The sequence below is a fragment of the Vombatus ursinus genome, unplaced genomic scaffold, assembly GCF_900497805.2.
Source record: "Vombatus ursinus unplaced genomic scaffold, bare-nosed wombat genome assembly UNPS02014778.1, whole genome shotgun sequence".
Classification (NCBI taxonomy): domain Eukaryota; kingdom Metazoa; phylum Chordata; class Mammalia; order Diprotodontia; family Vombatidae; genus Vombatus; species Vombatus ursinus.
Genome location: NW_020954556.1, coordinates 37,964,322 through 37,983,130, shown reverse-complemented (window position 1 = coordinate 37,983,130; position 18,809 = coordinate 37,964,322). Strand labels below are relative to the sequence as shown.

General features: G+C 37.8%; 1 protein-coding gene across 1 annotated transcript in view; it reads left to right on the top strand.

Moving 5' to 3' along the window:
• The first annotated feature begins 325 nt into the window (after window positions 1-325).
• The window catches only part of CUNH2orf73 (chromosome unknown C2orf73 homolog), a 42,597-nt gene continuing 24,113 nt past the window's right edge, over window positions 326-18,809 (top strand). The window contains 2 exon segments of the mRNA XM_027865503.1: window positions 326-526; window positions 7,915-8,134. Coding sequence (XP_027721304.1) covers window positions 444-526; window positions 7,915-8,134 — 303 coding nt within the window. The 5' untranslated portion in view covers window positions 326-443.

The following is an 18,809-nucleotide window of genomic DNA, read 5'->3' as shown; positions in this document are numbered from 1 at the left end:
GCTCTGGGGAGCGAGAAGCTCCTGATTTCTGGCGGAGGAGCTCGGGCCCCTCCCTCCCATCGCAGCCCGGCTGAACACTCCCCAGCCTCGGGCAAGGGCAAGTCCAAGGGGAAGCTGCCTAGCCAATGGCTGAGCCACGAACGCGAGCTCGAGCTCGGCGCCTGCGCCCAGCGCCCTGCGCGCCCCGCCCCCAGCCCCTCCCCCCACCCCACTTCCAACTCCGCGGGGCCCGGGTGTGCAACCCCTCCCCTTACCCGAACCCGAAGGGCGCCTGCGTTCTGGGACCGAACGCACGGTGTCCCCTCCCTTCTCGGGTCTGGGCCTGGGCCCGCGGGCTAGAGCCTTGGTCTCTAGGGAGTCACAGTAGCAGTCCTCCTGACCTGCCTTTATTCGGGAGTCTTTAAAAAAAAAAAAAAGCCCCAGAGACTCTTGGCGCTCACCCCATGACCCGGTGTCAGGTTTTCGAGAGCCTCATGAATAAGAAGAAGACAGAGAATAATTTGGCCTCCTCCAAGGAAGGAGATGGGTGAGACCCACAACCTTGACCTCCGTGTTCTAAGCTTTTCTAGGAGAGGCTCCAGATTCCGTTATCTATTTAAGTGCCCGTTTAGTCCACATGGTCCAGAGATATGGAGTAATATTCTCGGGGTAAATAGACGAGCCCCTGCTGACGGAGGAAGCTGGCCTGGGGACATCTATACGGACCGGCCCGGTCTTAGGAATAGGGGCCAGGAGCGGCTGCCTTCCAGCTGTGATTTGAGGTTGCCCCTCCTTCCCAGAGTCTTCCTCCTGCATCCTTCAGGGGTTTGTCACTGATGACTGAATCCTACCTTTAGAGCCAATGCTTAAAAGCTTTGTTGACCCCAGAAAATGCAAATACTTCTGGAGCAATACATTTAGATAATTAAGACTTTTCTGGTGAGTTTTCCAGAGCCTTACCCGAGAAGACTGCACCAGAAGTCTAGTGAAAAGAACCTGGGGACTGGGATGTTAGGCCCAGCAGCACGGAAAGAACAACAGGCTTGGATGAGAGGAGTCAATAAGCATTTATTAAGCACCTAGTATGTGTTAGGTACAGTGCTAAGTACAGTGGGGGTGGGGGGAGGGTGATACAAAGATAGGCAGAACAATAACAACAAAACCTTCCTTCAAGGAGCTTATTTTCTAATGAGAGAGACTACTCACAAACAGTATACATACTAGACACACAATGTGAATTGGAAGTAGTCTCAGAGGGAAGGCACTGACTTCAGGGGGAATCAGGGAAGGCTTCTTGTAGAAGGTGAGATTTGAGCTCTGAGACTTGAAAAGAGCCAGGAGGCAGAGATGAGAAGGGAGACCATTCTGGGCATCAGGCACAGGTAAGTGAAAAATGCTTGATTCCAGAGATGGAATGTCCTGTGAAAGAATTAGCAAAGAGCTAGGTATCTCTCAGTGGTAGAATGCATAGAAGACAGTAAGGTTTAAGAAAACTCCAAGGTAGGAAGGGGCCAGGCTGTAAAGAGCTACAGAAGCCAAACAGGATTTTATATTTGATCTTCGAAGTGATAAGGAACCACAGGAGTTTATTGAATAGTGAAGCTGCCACTAAATGACAAAATAATCCATAGTTGGGGCTTGATAAGACATGATGTATGATATGACAAGGGGACAAGGGACTGAAGTGTGGAGGATAGTGTAGAGCTGAACTAGTTCACCGAAGGGTTGAGATAGGGAGGGAAGGAGAGATTAACCAGTTCAGGAGGGGTGATGGCCTAGGAAGGAGCTAAGGAGTAGAGATAATGGAGGTCATAGTAAAGAAGATGAACAGAGTTAGGTGTTCCTAAGGAAAAGGAAAAGGAAAAGATAGAATGATAAAATATTATGAACAGATAAAAGGAATTTCACAATTCACAAACATGGCAGTGGGACACTTGTGGGTAATGACAAGATTAAGGGTGTGACCTTCCCTGCACATAGCAGAGGTGGAGTAGAGGAGCAGGTCATACATAATAAGTAAACTGAGGCACTTGGAGGCAATATCAGTATTTGAAGTCCCTTAATATGAATGAGACCAGGAACTTGGGAGGAGAGAAAGACCTGAACTCGTTGAGGAAGGAAAGACAGTATTCTGGAGGTTGGTAATAAGTGATTTCCTGAAAGTAATACAGCTAATCAGTGCCCCAGCCTTACATAGAAGGATGGAAGGTTTTCTTTCTAAGACCAATGTTGAGTTACCTTCAGTAAATCAACTCACCTGCTGGGCCTCAGTTTCCTCATCTGTAAAATGAAGGGATTGGACTGTGCTCCTAAGTTACAACTATAATTGTATAGTGTACTTTTTTTAATGTACAATTTCTTTATTAAAATACCAGTTTAAATAAATCTTTTTTTGACAACTCCAAAAGCTAATGACCAGACCCAGAAAATGGAACTAAAAGCTTTTTACATAATTATAAAAAAAAAGACCCTCACTAATGAGGCTTCAAAGAAAGTGCCATCATTCTTAGTTCAGTATAAGTAACAGTTCATTTTCCAACTCTGTCCTGTACTTAGAGATCAGAATTTGGCAAGAAAAAGTTGATAGGGGCAGCTCGGTGGCGCAGTGGATAGAGCACCAGCCCTGGATTCAGGAGGACCTGAGTTCAAATCTGGCCTCAGACACATAACACTTAGTAGCTGTGTGACCCTGGGCAAGTCACTTAACCCCATTGCCTAGCCAAAAAAAAAAAAAAAAGAAAAAGTTGATAGAGGTTCATGAGTGTGGGTAACAGAGCCCTGCTTCTTTCTGCCTTTCTTCATCTTGGCTTCACCTAGGTTAGGGGAAATTGCCTACTTGGTAGTTTTTGACTATGCCAGAGTAGACAAAATAACACATAACAGGAACTTGTCAATCAATAATGATAAAAAGGGCTTTGAGATCTGTGGAGTCATTATTAAAGAAATCACTTGAACATGTGGAATGCTAAGCATTGATTAAAAAGAGACAATCAGAGTTTATCAAGAACAAATTGTGCATGGCTAAACCTCATTTCCTATTTTGGTAGACTATATTATTAAATTAGTTGATAAGGGGAATGCTGTGGAGATATAGTTTACCTAGATTTTCACCAAAGCATTTGATACAGTATTTGATACTGTTTTTGTGAAGATGTTGGAGAGAGATGGACCAGATGCTAATACAGTTAGATGGATTCAGGACTGCTTAGATAGTCCATCTCAAAGAGTAGTTGTTAACAGTTTATTGTCAGTTTGGCAGAAGGTCTTGGATGAAGTTCCCCACAGATCTATGCTTGGTCCCATTTAACATTTTTCTTAACAACTCGGATAAAGACATAGATGGCATATTCATCAAATTTACAGATGACACAAAGGTAGGAGAGATAGAGCTAATAAAACAGTTGAGGATACAATCAGAATCCAAAAGGATTTTGACAGGTTAGAGAACTGGGCTGAATCTAATAAGATGAAATTTTAGGATAAATGTCAAGTCCTACATTTGAATATAAAAAAATCAAGTACAAGATAGACACTGTTTTTTCAGAAAAGGATGGGGGTCTTTATTGGGTTTCAAGTTTAATATGAGTCAGCTGTATGATATTTCAGATTTAAAAAGCTCATTTGATCTTGAGTTGCATAGCTTCCAGGAATAGGGAGGTAGTAGCCCAACTATATATTCTGCCGTCATCAGACCCTCATGGGAAATACTGGGTTTAGTTCTGGGGGCACTGCATTTTAAGAATATAGATAATAAACTGAAAAGCGTCTAGAGAAGGGCAATGAGGATAGTGAAGGACTTTGCATCAATGTCATATGAGGCCCAGTTGAAGGAACTGGGGATCTTTAGCGTAGAAAAGAGAACACTCATTCAGAACATCATGATAGCTGTCTTTCAATGTTTGAAGGGTTGCCATGTGGAGGAGGGTTTAGACTTGTTTGTTCTCTTTGGCCCCAGACAGAAGAACCAGGAAGCAACAGTGTGATTTGCAGAGGGGCCCGTTGAGGCTTGATTCGAGGAACAGCTTTCTCACCATTAGAGCTGTCTGTACAGAAGTAGGAGGGACTGCCCTGAGAGGGGATGGGAGTCCCCTTTGCTTTGGAGGTCTCCAGTCATTCTCAGTGATCACTTGTTGTATAGGTAATACTGAGGATTCCTTTTATGTATGGATTGGACCAGATGGTTGCTCAGGTCTCTTCTAAACTTTCAGATTCTGCCATGGATTTGATTAGAGGAAATTTAGTGAAGATGAGGTAAGTAAGACATCACTTGATTTTAAAGTTGGAAAAGCTTTTGATATTTTTCAGCCTGATGCACAAGACAGGTTTTAACCCTGAGCATCTACCTGGTCAGGACTGCTCTCATTCCTCTCTAAACTTAATATTTTATTGACTCACCATATTTGGTGACAAAAGAATTATTTAAGGGTTTGAATTTTTTAAACTTTTCCTAATAAACTGAGTTACAGTGTGAGAAGGGAAACTGATTGCTCCAGATTGGGTTACCAGCTGCAGAGGCTAATACATTAGGAAAGTTAATGTCAACAAGGAAGCAAATGGAGAAAATTATTAATGTTATTAGAAATTAATAATGCCACCATTTAATAAGTATTAGAATATTCTTCTGGGGTAGAGAGATCTAGTGAACAGGGAGAGTAAAAACGTCCAGAAAAGTAAGTAAGATCATAGATTTTTGAACTAGAAGGACCTTAGAGGCTATCTAAACCAATTCCTTCATTATATAGATGGGAAAATGGAGGCCCAAAGAGTTTAAATGACTTGCCCTTGGTCACAGAGCAAGTAAGTATAAGAGACATAATTTGAACCCAGGTCTTCCTAATATGAAATGAAGCATACTAGCCACCACTCCACTGAAGATAATTAAAAGCAAGTTTTTCCATTTATTGTTTGCCTGTGAATAATGACTATTTACAAAATTACTGAAGAAATAAAACTATTAATGAGTACTAAATGCTTATTATTGTAAATGAGAAATAACCAAGTGTTTGCTAAGCTCCTATTATGTTCTAGGCATTGTGCTAGGGCCCGAGGATGCATGACAAACATGAATGAATGAATGAGAAGTGAAATATGAATGAAATGAAACAATGTGGCCATAAGAAACATATTCTATCTAAGTGCTTGCATTCTCTATACGTGAGATAAGATTCATCAGTCATTTCTGTAGATTAGTTACACTTAACATTGTCTTATCATCAACTTTTTCTAGACTTTGAATCATTTTGGTCTAAAATAATGAAGTGTTCAGCCCATAATTCATTCTTACTTTCCTCATTCTGATTCTTTTGATTTGACTGCTATATTTCTTCCTTTTTCCATTTCTAACTTAGAATGTTAAAGGTGTTGCTTTTCAGGTATGTATCAATATATGTGTATAGTGTGTATAAATATATATATATATGTATGTTACACATATTAAAAGCTCTTCTCAAGATTTGACTATTAATGTGTAAGGGTGTGTCCCATTTGAACTAATGGATAGAAGGGGCACAAGTAGAACTATTGTACTGTAAAGAAAGCCATTTCATCAGTAAAGGAAGCATTCTGTTGTTATTCAGTTGTTTTTCAGTTGTGGCAGACTCTTCATGACCTCTTTTGGGGTTTTCTTGGCAAAGATACTGGAGTGGTTTGCCATTTCCTTCTCAAGTTCGTTTTGCAGAAACTGAGGCAAATGGGGTTAAGTAACTTGCTCGGGGTCACGTAGCTTGTGTCTGAAGCTGGATTTGAACTCAGGTCTTCCTGACTTCAGGTTCTTTGCTCTATTCTCTTTGTTTCTTGAATAGTTCAATCGCATTTGAATATGCCAGCGAAGACAAGGACACTTGTCCCTGGACAAAGGCTGCTTCTTTGCCTTTGTCCGTTATTATTCAGCTGTGTAAGACCCCAGCAGTTACATGGCTGATCATCGTAAGTGAAGGAGAGATCCTTCACTGAAGGAATCTGCTCTAGCCCAGAAAGAATGGTCAAACAGGAGAGACTATATCTCTCCTACTTCCTACAAAGAAGTGACAAATAGGAGACCCCAGTTCCAGAGGGATTTAGAGAGGTTTCTACTAATTCCTGGCTAAGGGTCACTGCCATTACTCAGACAATTATAGAACTCTATACAGAAACACCTAACTGAACTAGAGGCTAGACGTGGTAGCCCCCAGCATATCTGCCCAGCCCTGTTCCAGCAGCTGAGTTACCTGTCTGCCCCTGTAGCCTTGGAGAAGCTACACCCAAGTGACTGAGCAACCACTCATTTCAGCTCAGCAGGGCATCATCACAGCCCTGCACCCTGCACCCTGTGAGAAATGAGCTTAGCTTGGTAGGGGACAACAAATGATCACTGACTCCATGCCTTGTAGTGTGATATTTGGGAAGACTCTCCAGAGAAGGAAAAAACATCAAAGCTCTCAAATTCCAGAGTTATGAGTTTCCTTGCTCATGTGTGTTTCCTACATGTATCCTTTACACCAGGTTTGGGGGAGAAATGCTTTGTAACTACTGTTCTTGCTATGCCACTTGAGTAAATGTTTTTTCTTAAGAACTAACAGATCACTAGCTGATTGTAAATTGGAAACATACCAGTGGGGGCTACAGTGTTGGGCATAATCACCCACGGCACATACCCTAGAATATAAATAAAAGTTACCTTTCAGGAAATCTAACCTGCCATTGCCAATGTCAGATGGGAGAATGAGCTCAGAGGGAATACTATTACTATTATTATTATCATTATCACCATCATCATCATTATTTGACCCTTCTTTATGCTCTCTTGTTTATAACTACCTAAAAAAATAGGGAAAGAAGAAAGAATAATAACTAGCATTGATATGATGACTTTAAGGTTTGCAGAACACTCAAACATTTTATATTTTATTTCTCAACCTAATTTTAGCATGTTTCTTCTTTTCACTGACGTGCTGGGTACAATTTGGTCATTATGCAAAGTCACATATAGAACTTAATAGGTGAATTTTAGAAAGTACTAAAAGATAATGAAGAATTTTATGTGGGTATGATGATAGCATCAGTATTTCTGATTCTAGAAAAGATCAAAGAGTCCTGGTTGGCTTTGTCTTCCTTGGTTTTTAAGTTAACCTTGAAAATTTAACTGTCTAGAAAGATATATGTAAAGACAATATTTTCTCACATTTATACAGCATTATATAGCTCACATTTGTACATAGTAATTTTAATATTTACAAAGCATTTTCCTTACAGATTTTTTATGAGGCATACAGGATAATTATCATTATTCCCATTTTACATATAAGAATACTAAGGCCTTAGAAATATGAACTGACTGACCCAATGGTCTTATTGAAAGTAAGCATTGGAGCTGATGGATTCAAAATACCAGTTCAAACCATTTGATCAGACTTTAAGTGACTGGATATAAATTCTTCAGCCTGCAAGATTTTGTTATCATTCTTTGCTATACATAAGGTTCTGTATAAGGTCTTAAAATTATAATGAGAAGTCATTACCAGCCCAAGTCTCTTCATTTTATTTTTTAAGTAATTTTTTTTTAAAAAATAAGAGCATTTTAACAATATAGTCAACTAGTAACTATTTTCATCATAATAGCTAACATTTAAATACTAATTTAACATTTATGAAATACTGTACTTACATTATTTCATTTGCCCCCAGAAGTGCTGTGAGATAAGCATTTTGGGTCTTCTTATCTCCATTTTTATAGAAGCTTAAAGCAGTGACTTGCCGCAAGGGTCACACAGGTAGAGAGATACTTAGGCTTAGGCCTTTCCCAACACCAGACACAACATTCTTTCCATTATCACCACTGCCTATGCTACTTTAAGGGGCTAGCTGAAACCCATGGGGAATTTGCATAGTATTTTATGTGATTACCAAATTATTAATGAGTATTGAATACTAATTGGAATGAATGGATTTTTTTTCCAGAAAAGATAATTGTAAAATATCAGATGTTCATTTGCCAGATATAGTAGAGAGAAAAGAAAAAAACAAATGTGAAAAAGAAGCTGAAAAATCAGAGCAGCATTCAGAAAATACATGTCCCAGGAGACCACGTGTAATGTTTGCCAAATTCATAAGAACTAATGCAAGATTCTATAATGAGCCAGTTTGCTACATAGAACACCCAAATATGGGAAACAAGCAGGTAGGTCTGATGTTAATTATCATTGCCTTAAAAAGAGGGATAATATAATATAATAATAATTATATACACATTATGTATAGATACAGACCTAGGTTCAGAAATAATTCAAGGTAATTCCATGTTGGACTTGAAGGGAATAATTTGTGTTCACATCATACCTAGTAGAATTGCTGTGTTCAATTCAACAAACATTTATTAATTTAGACCATCAGGGACCACTCTGCTTAGTTTCCTGACCTTTTCATTGATGATGCCAGGCACACACACCCCCTGGTGGTGGAGAACCTTGGGGTACCCTGGAACTCCACTCAACACTGAAGGCACCTGGCAAGACCACCAGGTCCTCCATGCTTCTTATAGAGCTACTACTACCTCTGTATCTCAACTCTCCTTTTTTTGTGAGTAAAGCTTCTCAATTCATTAGCCAAGGTGGTGGGGGGGGTGGTCATTGTGAATTTATAGGAAGGAAATAAGTATTTTTAAGTGCCTACAGTGTGCTGAACGTTTTATAAATATTATCTCATTTGATCCTTACAACTACCCTGAAGAAACTAAGGCAGACAGAGGTTAAGTGGCTTGCCTGGGATTACACTGCTAGGGAGTGTCAGGTCATCCTAATGCCCAGCCTAGCACACTATCCCTTGTGCTTCCAGCTATTTATACAATTGGACTCTTGGTTCAAGGCACTACCAAACCAGTAAAACTATGTCCTTCCCAGAACTGGTTTACTATATTTCATTGAACTATAATGGAGTCAACCACACAAGGATGGCTTTGCCAATGACCAAAGAACTAAAAGAGGTACAATCAAAGTATATTCAAACTACCACACTGCAGGCTTTGTACATCACACCTTCTTCCAGATCTAGTTCAATGCCCAAACCCAGTAGTTCTGACACATTCTAGCTAGTGAGACTCAGTGGCTTCCACTGGAAGCTCCATAGGACACCAGTGTTGGATTTAGCAACATTCCCCAAGCTTTGCTTATTTGCTACCTCCAGGAAGGCCTCAGGCCAGTTAGTTTGAAGGTTCAGACCAGGAGGAGCCCCCAAAATCATTTCCATTTACAGTTCTGTTGCTGGCAATCACTCTGTTCCTACTGTCCTACTGCTTCCTCACATCGTTGTTCATTGAGTGAGTTTCAGTGTCTTTGCTATGCTCCCCTCCTTCAGGTAACTTGAAAATCCAGTATATTTACCAAGAAATCCTCCACTTGGCTCACACCCCAAAAATATTTTTTAAAAGAAAGGACATGTAAATATAAAAGTATTTACAGCAGCATTTTTTGTTGTATCAAAGAACTGAAAATAGAGTATATGCCTATCAGTTGGGAAATGAGTGAATAAATTATAGCATATGAATGTAATAGAATATTATTGTACCATAAAAAATGACGAAAGGTACTGATTCAGAGAAACCTGGTAAAATGTATGAATAAAGCATACAGAACTAGGAAGACAATTTATACCGTGAATTACAACAGCTTAAAGAAAACAACTATGAAAGACTTAAAAATTATGCTCAATAGAATAAGCAATCTTGACCACAGAGGACTGAATCATGTTTCCCACCTTTTGGCAAAGAGGAGATGAACTAGAGTGTGTAATGAGACGTGCCTTCTCAGATATGTCCAATGTGTGGATTTATTTTTCATTACTATTCTTGTTTGTTACAAGGGACGAAGGATTTTGGAGAGGGTAATGGATAATGATAGTGATACTTGAAAAAAAAAGAACACAGAAAAGAATATCACTTTGAAATGCATCATTTTTAAAAACAAAAGGAAAAAAAAGTTTAGAAGGGGATGCAGACAAGCAGGGCAGTCTTGGAACTACCATGTTAAATTTGAAATATGCTAAAAAAAGAGAGAGAGAGAGAGAGAGAGAGAGAAAGAAAGAAAAGAAAACACCCAAGCTGTATGAAGTAGAGATTCACAGTTTCCTATTGCTGTTCTCTTTTTCTGTTCTTTGTATATGGAAATGTTTGTTGATGTTTCCCAGGTTAATAATAAAAAGGAAAAAGAAGTTTAAAATAATAAAAAGATTGGAGTTCAGGGGAGAGATTCAGGTTCTTGGGAGCAGTTTGATGTAACATACCTAGTGCTGGTCTTATAATTAGGAAGATCTAAGTTAAAGTCCTGTTTCTCACTTGTTATGTGACTCTAAGCAAGTCATTTAATCTTTCTGAGCTTTAGTAAATTTCCTCACCAATAAAATGGTGCCAATATTCTCTATAATAATCACTGCACAGGGATGTTGTAAGGCTCAAATAAAATATATGTAAAGTGCTTTCCAGATTTTAAAGTGATATATAAATGTCATTATTTATTTTTAAAACATTATGTGGATACAAATTTAGCTATTGAAGCTATCCATCTACTATCTGTGATCCTCCTTTCTCACTACATGACCAGCCAATCTCTTTTTCCATGGTTTTTTGATAGGCAATTTAAACTACTTTGGAGGTCTTTTAAGATTGATGTTAAAATCTATTATAACAGTTTTGATCAGAGAAATGAATAAGGCAAATGCCATAAAGAAGAGACCAAAAGAGTGTTAAAAATCACATTAGTCAGCAAACACTTGATCTCCTTGTTAAGTGGATGTATATGGCAGTGAAGCACAACAGCAGTCTACAGTGTAAACTCACTTGTAAAATCATACAGAGATAGATGATAGGAAGGAATGGAAAGGAGAAAGGAAGGGAAGGAAGAAAGGAAAGATTTATTAAGCACCCACTGTAGGACAGGAGTATGCAAAGTCCTTTACAAATAAGGTTTTAAACTTATTACTAAATAAAATTAAAGTAGTGAAATTTAAAAAAAAGTGAAAAAACTCAACTAAAACAAAGTCTTCCCAAAAACATTTAAGGATGAAAATGAAAGGATAACAAGTAGATGAAAAAATGGAAAAGATCTGTAATATTTTTATAACCAACTCTTTTTACCATCAGGAAAAATGGAGCTTCCACATTTGGGCTCTAAAATCATAGTTCCTAATATATTTCTTGAGTTAGTAGAAATGGCACTGAAGAAAATAAATAGGAAAAAAAGCAGTTGGACCAGACAAAGCATATATGGAGGAAGTTCTTGCTCGAATTGACACAATCTGGAAGGTGTCAAGAGATGGATTTTCAAGGTGTCTGAAGGAGGGGAGTATAACAAAGACACTGAAAAAAAATTTTTGATCTAATTGTTCCCCCCCCCAAAAAAAGGTTACCAAGTATCAGTATCCATTGATCCTTTTTTCCCATCCATAAAAAATGAAAATAATTACCATATATCAAATATATCCTTAATGACAATAAAAGGTAAGCTTTTAAAAATAATATTCCACAGTAGAACACACTTTTACCATCTCACAGTTGATTGAAAAATATGGACTGTACAAGATCTTGCTGTGTTTACTATTTGCTGACTAAAAAAGTCTTTGATTTGATGTAGAAAAATACAGCTTTAAAGGCTTTTCTCTAACAAGTTATCTCCCAAGAATATGTCAAAATTACATAAGATTGCTTGAAAAATATAGTAATAGTGATATCTATTATTTGATGACCCTCATTAATTTCAAGCAAGACATAAAACAGGTAGACATACTCACTAGAGATGTTCACATGTGAAAAATGGAGAAGGTTCAGCATAGAGTCCAAATTGAAGAAAGGTTCTGTGAGGATTGTGAGTTTCTTCAGCTGCTCATATTTGTAGTTACTATTGTACTGATTCCGTCAAGCCCTGGAACTTAGTACAATCTCCTCAATGGAATCCAGGATCATATAAAAGTCTTGCCTAACTATCCACAGATTTAAAATGAAAAAGTCAATGACAAATGCTTATTGTCTAGACACTAACATGTGGTTGGATGAACAATCTGTAGAACTCATCCACAAGTATGTGTGTAGTTTTTTATCTTTGATGCAGAATTTAACAGGATAAAAAAGTAGGTTGAGTTGTCTTTAATGGACCTAAACCTCTTTAAAAAAAAAAAAAGCACATCTTATTTTTTAACTCCAGTAGTCTTCCAGTGATGGAATCCTTAGAGTCATGTAAAGCTGTAGTCTCTGAAGAATTAAACTCGAGGATCACTGAAAGGACAATGGAGAGGGGTGTGTGTGTGTGTGGGTTCTACTATAAATTACAAATAAAGAATTTCACTGGAGAAATGGTATGAAACATGGCATCAAAATAACATGACCAGAAGAAAAGATAACCAAAGCGAGAAATAATATCCAGGCAGTATGAAATAGGATTCAAGGAAGCCCCCAGTTGAGTGGACCTCTTCTAGAGAACTTATGGGAGGATATGGATAAAAATATCACAGGAAATGCAGGTATGAATGAGTTAGAATATGAATCACTGAAATGAATAACCATATCACTTACTCTCTCTGAACCTCAGTTTCTTCATCTACAAAATAGAAATAATACTAGCTCTAATATCTATGTCACAGAGCCATTAGGAGGCTTAAATGTTATCATGTATGTAGATAGACTATGTTGTAACTTTAAAGTTCTATGTAAGGCTCAGTAATCTCATAGCTGTCATCCACAATGATGTTTAAAATAGAAAAAACATAATTTAAATAGTCACAGACTCTCAGAGTTGGCGGGGACTTCAGAGGGCCTAATCCAGTTTATACCTAAGTAATAAAACCTACCATATCATATCCCAGGAAACTTTGTAAAGGAAAACTCATTGCTGCTGGAGGCAGCCCATTTCACCTTTGGAAGTTTTTTCTTATATTAGGCCTAAATTTGCCCTGTTAATGATTTCCACCCAATGTTTCTGGTTCTGCCCTGAGGAAATAAGCAAAAACCAATCTAATTGCTCTTCTCATGTTGATACAAAACAGTTCCTCAAAATACTTAAACTATCAGGCTTATCCACCCGTAAGTCTTCTTTTATCCAGGCTGAACCACCCCATCATTTTAACTGAGCTTCCTATGGCATGATCTCTTGGCTAGAATGTTTTCCTTTCTCTAGACAACTGCAGCTTACCTTCCTAAAATGCAGTGACCAGAACTGAAAATAATACTCTAGATGTGGTCTGACCAGGGCAGAGGACAGTGGGACTATTATCCTCCTAGTCCTGAACACTAAGTATGCCTCTCTTTAATGAATCTTAAGATTTCATAAGCTTTCTTGGCTGTCATATTCCATTATTATAGCTAATAATAGCTAGTATTTATGTAGTGCTTGAAGGTTTGTAAAACACTTAAATATCTCATTTTATTCCTAAAAATAATCAAGGTAGTTTCTATTATCACCCACATTTTAATAGATGAGGAAACAACCAGAGAAAGATGTGAATGACTTGTCCAGGGTCACACAGCTAGTAAGTTTCTCAGACTAGATTTGAACTCTTCCTGATTCCAATTCTAGTACTGTATCCACTGAGCTACCTAGCTGCCTTTATTGATTCATTAAGAGCGTGTAGTTCATTAAAATCCCCAGCTATATTTCAGAGAAACCATTGTCTACTAACCATGCCAACTTGTAAGCAAGTTGATTTTTTTAACCTCTGTAAAACTTTATATTTATCCCTCTTAAATTTTATATTATTTCATAGGATCATAGATTTAGAGTTGGAAGGGATTTGATTCGGCCTAACGTTCTTACTCATCAGGATCTTTCTGGGTTGTGACTATCATACAGTGTATTAATCATCCTTAGCAGTTTGTATCATATGCAAATTTGGTAAGTATGGCATCCACTGGGGCAGTGGTAGTGCTTGCTTCAGGGTGTGCCAGCACACTGGACACACCTGATGCATTCTCTTTTGAATGTTGGGGATGCCATACCACCTTTATACAAGTCATTCATAAAAATGTTGAATGACATAGGGCCATGCACATATTTTCATGGCCCACTTAAGGCATAACTAGGAATTCTGTGCCTTTCCCTTTCTCTCTTTCAAATTCCCAAAGAGAAAAGAGAAATACAAGTTTGAATTACTTGTGATTTATTTGACTTAGAGGTTAAATGACAAACTTTTCTGCTTCCACTGATAAAATCAACCAATTGTGTCATAAAACAAATAGAGAATGGTATGTGAATGTGGAACTGCTCTTTTCATATAAAAACTCTTAAGTGATATCAATTATCAGACATTTAAAAAGACAACTTTCAAGTTATTTTATGTAAGTTTCTTTCAGGTTCTCTTGAGATAACTATTAGAAAATTTTCTTTTTCTTTGGTTTTGTTTTAAATGAGTATTGTTAAGTCAAGTTCTATACCATTGAAATGGAGTTGGTTTTAATCCAAGTCGAACCTTCCACAGTGCAAGTTCAAATATTTTTGTTGGCATTATTCTGAAATTTCATTAGCTCCATGTAGGAAAACTAAATGAATAACTTCAGACATCAAAGTAATGTGTTGAATAGATTTACTATTAGAGTTCATATTAATAGAAAGGACTGAGTTGCAAACTATAGTTATTAGAATCTTCAGGCCAATCCAACTTGCTACTGAAGATAATTTGAGAAAAATAAACATATATAAAAAAGGCAATGGAACCTACTTTTAGAAGGGCAACATGCTGGCTACTCCAGGAAAGGCGAGCAAGTGAAAGGTTGCAAGGGAACCAGGCTCTTACATTCCCATTGTTGTTGCCTAGTCTTGTCCAACTCTTTGTGATCCCATTAGGGGTTTTCTTGACAGAGATGCTGGAGTGGTTTACCATTTCCTTCTCCAGTTTATTTTACAGATGAGTAAGCTGAGGCAAACGGGGTAAAATGACTTGCCCACGGTTACACAGCTAGTAAATGCCAGAGGCCAGATTTGAATTCAGGAAGATGAGTCTTCCTGACTCCCAAAGCCGGCACTCTATCCACTGGGCCACCTAGCTGCCTACGTTACCATCACAAAAAAAAAAAATGGAGGTCCAGCTAGGTGATGCAGTGAATAGAGAGCTCTGGCCTTGGAGTCAGTAGTACCTGAGTTCAAATCCAGCCTCAGACACTTAACACTTACTAGCTGTGTGACCCTGGGCAAGTCACTTAACCCTCATCGCCTCACCAAACCCCCCCACCCCAAAATATGGAACATTTTATAGAAGAAAAATGTCTATTCCTTCCCCCCACTTCTCTATCAGTTATTAAAGTCTGAAGATAAAGAGAAAAGCAAATACAGTCTCTGCCCACTGGGAGCTTACATTCTAGTGGGAAAGGAAACCTGTAGGTAAATAGGTACATACAAGACACAGTACAGAGTATACGGAAGGGAACTTAGAGGGGAAGTCTCTACATTTAGTTTGAAGGAATCAGGAAAATCCTCCTGTAGAAAGTAGCAACTGAGTCTTGAAGGAAGCCCAGGATTATAATAGGTGGATATGAGCATACAGAGCATTCTAGGCTTGAGAGATGGTCAGTACAAAGACAAGGAGATGAGAAATACAGGGAAGAGGAAGGAACAGCCGGTATAGTTGGACCATAGAGTGAGTAGAAGGGAGTGAGGTATAAAAATACTGAAAAGTTAGGAAGGGACAGGGTTATGAAAGGCTTTGAATTCCAATCAGAAGTTTTTGTATTTGATCTTGGAGGTCATATGGAGCTACTGGAGTTTATTGAATGGGGGAGTGACATGGTCAGACCTGCACTTTAGGAAGATCACTTTTGCAACTAAGTATAAGATGGATAGTGATGGGGAGAGACTTGAGTCAGGAAGATAAACCAGTAAGAGGTGGTGAGGGCCGGTGATAGGGTGATGGCCATGTGAGTAAAGAGGAGACACGTGAGAGATGTTATGAAGCTAGAAATGACAAGCTTTAGCTACTGACTAGGTATGTGGGATGAGAGTTAAGAAGTAAGGATGAAATTAAGGTTTCAAACCTGGGTAACTGGGAAGATTGCAGTACCTTTGAAAGTAATAAGGAAGTTGGAGGGAGAAGATGGTTTGGGAGGGAAGACAATGAGTTCTGTTTGGGACTTAATGAGTTTTAGATGATAATAATTTACCTGAAAGGGAAATGATCAAAGTAAAGAACACTGTTACAACTTTTTTTAAATAGCATAGAATAATTAAAGTAGCAGATGTACCTAAAATATCACAGATGGAAAAAAGAAACAGCACCGAGTATTCCTATAAGTTCTCAAGTGGACAAATGACATATTTTAAAGAATATAAGCAATAATTAATATCAGTAAGAAAATTACAAGGACAAATAAGTAAAAAGCTTTTGGACATTTAAAAGATCACAAGAGGAATGGAAACTAAAGTTGAAATTAGGAAGAAGATTGGGAAGGAAACAGAAAACCTGAAAAAATCAATAATAGCAGACAACCATTGATTATTAGTAGAAACCAAAATTGCAGACAATGAAAATGAATGTAGAAAAATTAGCCTAAAATAATTCATCTATTGAGAAAAATAAATATCAAAAAGATAGGCTAAAATGTCAAAACCTTAGAATTACTGTCCCCCACAATTTTATTTTTTAAAGTTTTTTTAAATTAGATTTTTAATGAATGAAAATTTGCTTCCTCTCCCTCATAGCACCCTCCACCTCCCCATCTTAAGAAAGAAAGAAAAATCAAAGCCCTTATTTTTAGAACATGAATAGTCAAATTCCAAATTGGTAATGTCCAAACAAAAGATATCTAAGTCTGCATCCTGAGTTCATTCCTCTCTCAGGAGGTAGCTAGCATATTTCATCATGATTCTGTCATTGCATTGATCAGAGTTCTTAAGTCTTTCAGAGTTGGTTTTCTTTATAATATTGTTATTATGTAGATTGTTCTTGGGGTTCTGCTTCATTCTGCATCAGTTCAAGCAAATCTTCCCAGGTTTCTTTGAAACCATCCCCCTTCATTATTTCTTATTGTGTAATAATATTCTATCATATTCCTATATCATAGCTTTTTCAACCATTCACCAACTGATGGGCATCCCCTCAGTTTCTAATTTTTTGCCAAAAAGAACTACTAAAAATATTTTTGTATGTCATTAGAGTTTGTTTTACTTAGGACTAAATCTTTCCTTTAATCTGTCCTCCCTCTTACTCCCCTCATTTCTCGTCACCCCTTTCCCTCCTGCTTCCCTATTGATCAAAATTCATTTCTGTACCAAAATGTGCGTATATTCTTCCCTTCCTTGACTAGTCCAGATGAAAGTGATATTTAAGTGTCACCCACTAATGGCTCCACTCCTTCCTCAATGAAGGACTGGAGGTTGGAGCTGAGACCCCTGTCTACTCCTGGGGCAGAGTGACAATAGCTGCTGCTTGCTTCTGAACTTGCTCCAATCTTAGTACGTAGCCTAGGGATTTCCTCCTCTTCTCAACACTTTTAGGATCAGTTGTTTTCCTCAGTCGTCCCTCGATCTATGACCTGGAAGTGGATAGTAAGTAATAGAGCTGCTGATTGGCACCTTTTCTGCACCTTTCAGAAGGTCAGGCTTCACCTCTGCTGTATCTGAGACCTCTCCCTATGCTCTCTGTCACCATTCCTGGTTAGACCCCAGTCTCACAGTATTCTAACATTTTTGTCTGTCTCCCTTTGCCAACCAGAGCTAGAAGAATCACAGTGTGGTTTTTTTTTTGTAGAATTTCCCAAACAGGGCTTAGTCTGGTATATTTTCTAAATATGTGTGGAGGAGATATGGGGTAAGACTTGCTTGTTCTTCTTACTATTCTACCATCTTGGTTCTGCCTTCCAATCCCAGTAATTTTAGAAAAAGGAAAAAAAATCTAATTTTAATAACAGAAAATAATTCAAAAAAGTTTTCTAGAATTATCAAAAAGAAGCAATAATTCATAAGTAGAAAACATTTATAGCACCCCAAAAGGGAAAAATTGAAAATTCATCTCTCTTCAATATATCTTTTGTTAAACTCCAACATTCCAACGAGGAAGGAATCCTGAAAACATCGAGAAGAGAGAGAGCTATGGAATAATAAGAGGCATCAAACAAGATCACAGTAGTTTTCTCCAGGAAGATCAAGAAGAATTGGAAGATGAAATAATCTTTAATTATAAAATTAAATTTGCTATTGGAAAGCAAGAAATGGATATTTGCAAATCACCTAGACTTTGAAGTTTATGTAAAGATGAACGTACTTCATAGTAGCCTTTGAAAAGCTGCCGGGCCTGCAAGCCAAAGAAAGTACCTAAAATAGTTCACACTCTTAGACCACATAGTTACTTAGTAACCAAATGCAAAAAACCTTCACAGTTTTGTACTAGCTGAATCCCTAAATGTTTAAAGCCTGTGAGGCCTTTTAAAGTACACAGATGGAATCAGAAATGCATTGGTTTTTTTAATTTTTGTTAAATTATATCAATATTTTTTATTTAATCAAAAATAATTTGTTCAGATTTTAGTGTTTTATGCTGAGATATAGCCTATAGTTCATTTGATTGTGTGTTATTTGCTGTATTAAATTTATAATAATGCTAATGAAAATATTGAGTGTCATAACAATCAACTTGTCTATCAGCACTAAAAGCAAAGTGAGTCAATTTTTTTAAGAAGTGTAAGCAATGCTTGGAACTAAATAAGAGATCAGGGAAAAATAATGATTAACAGTAAGTATGACTCAGTAGAATACCAGGAAGAAAAACCTAAGAGGTATGTCTAAAATAAAAGTGGCATTTGGTGGGTGGAGTGAAGAAGAGAGTCTTAAATTTGCGAACAGTAACAGGTGCGTCTACCATCTTAAACACGTGCCTTCTCAAAGATTAGG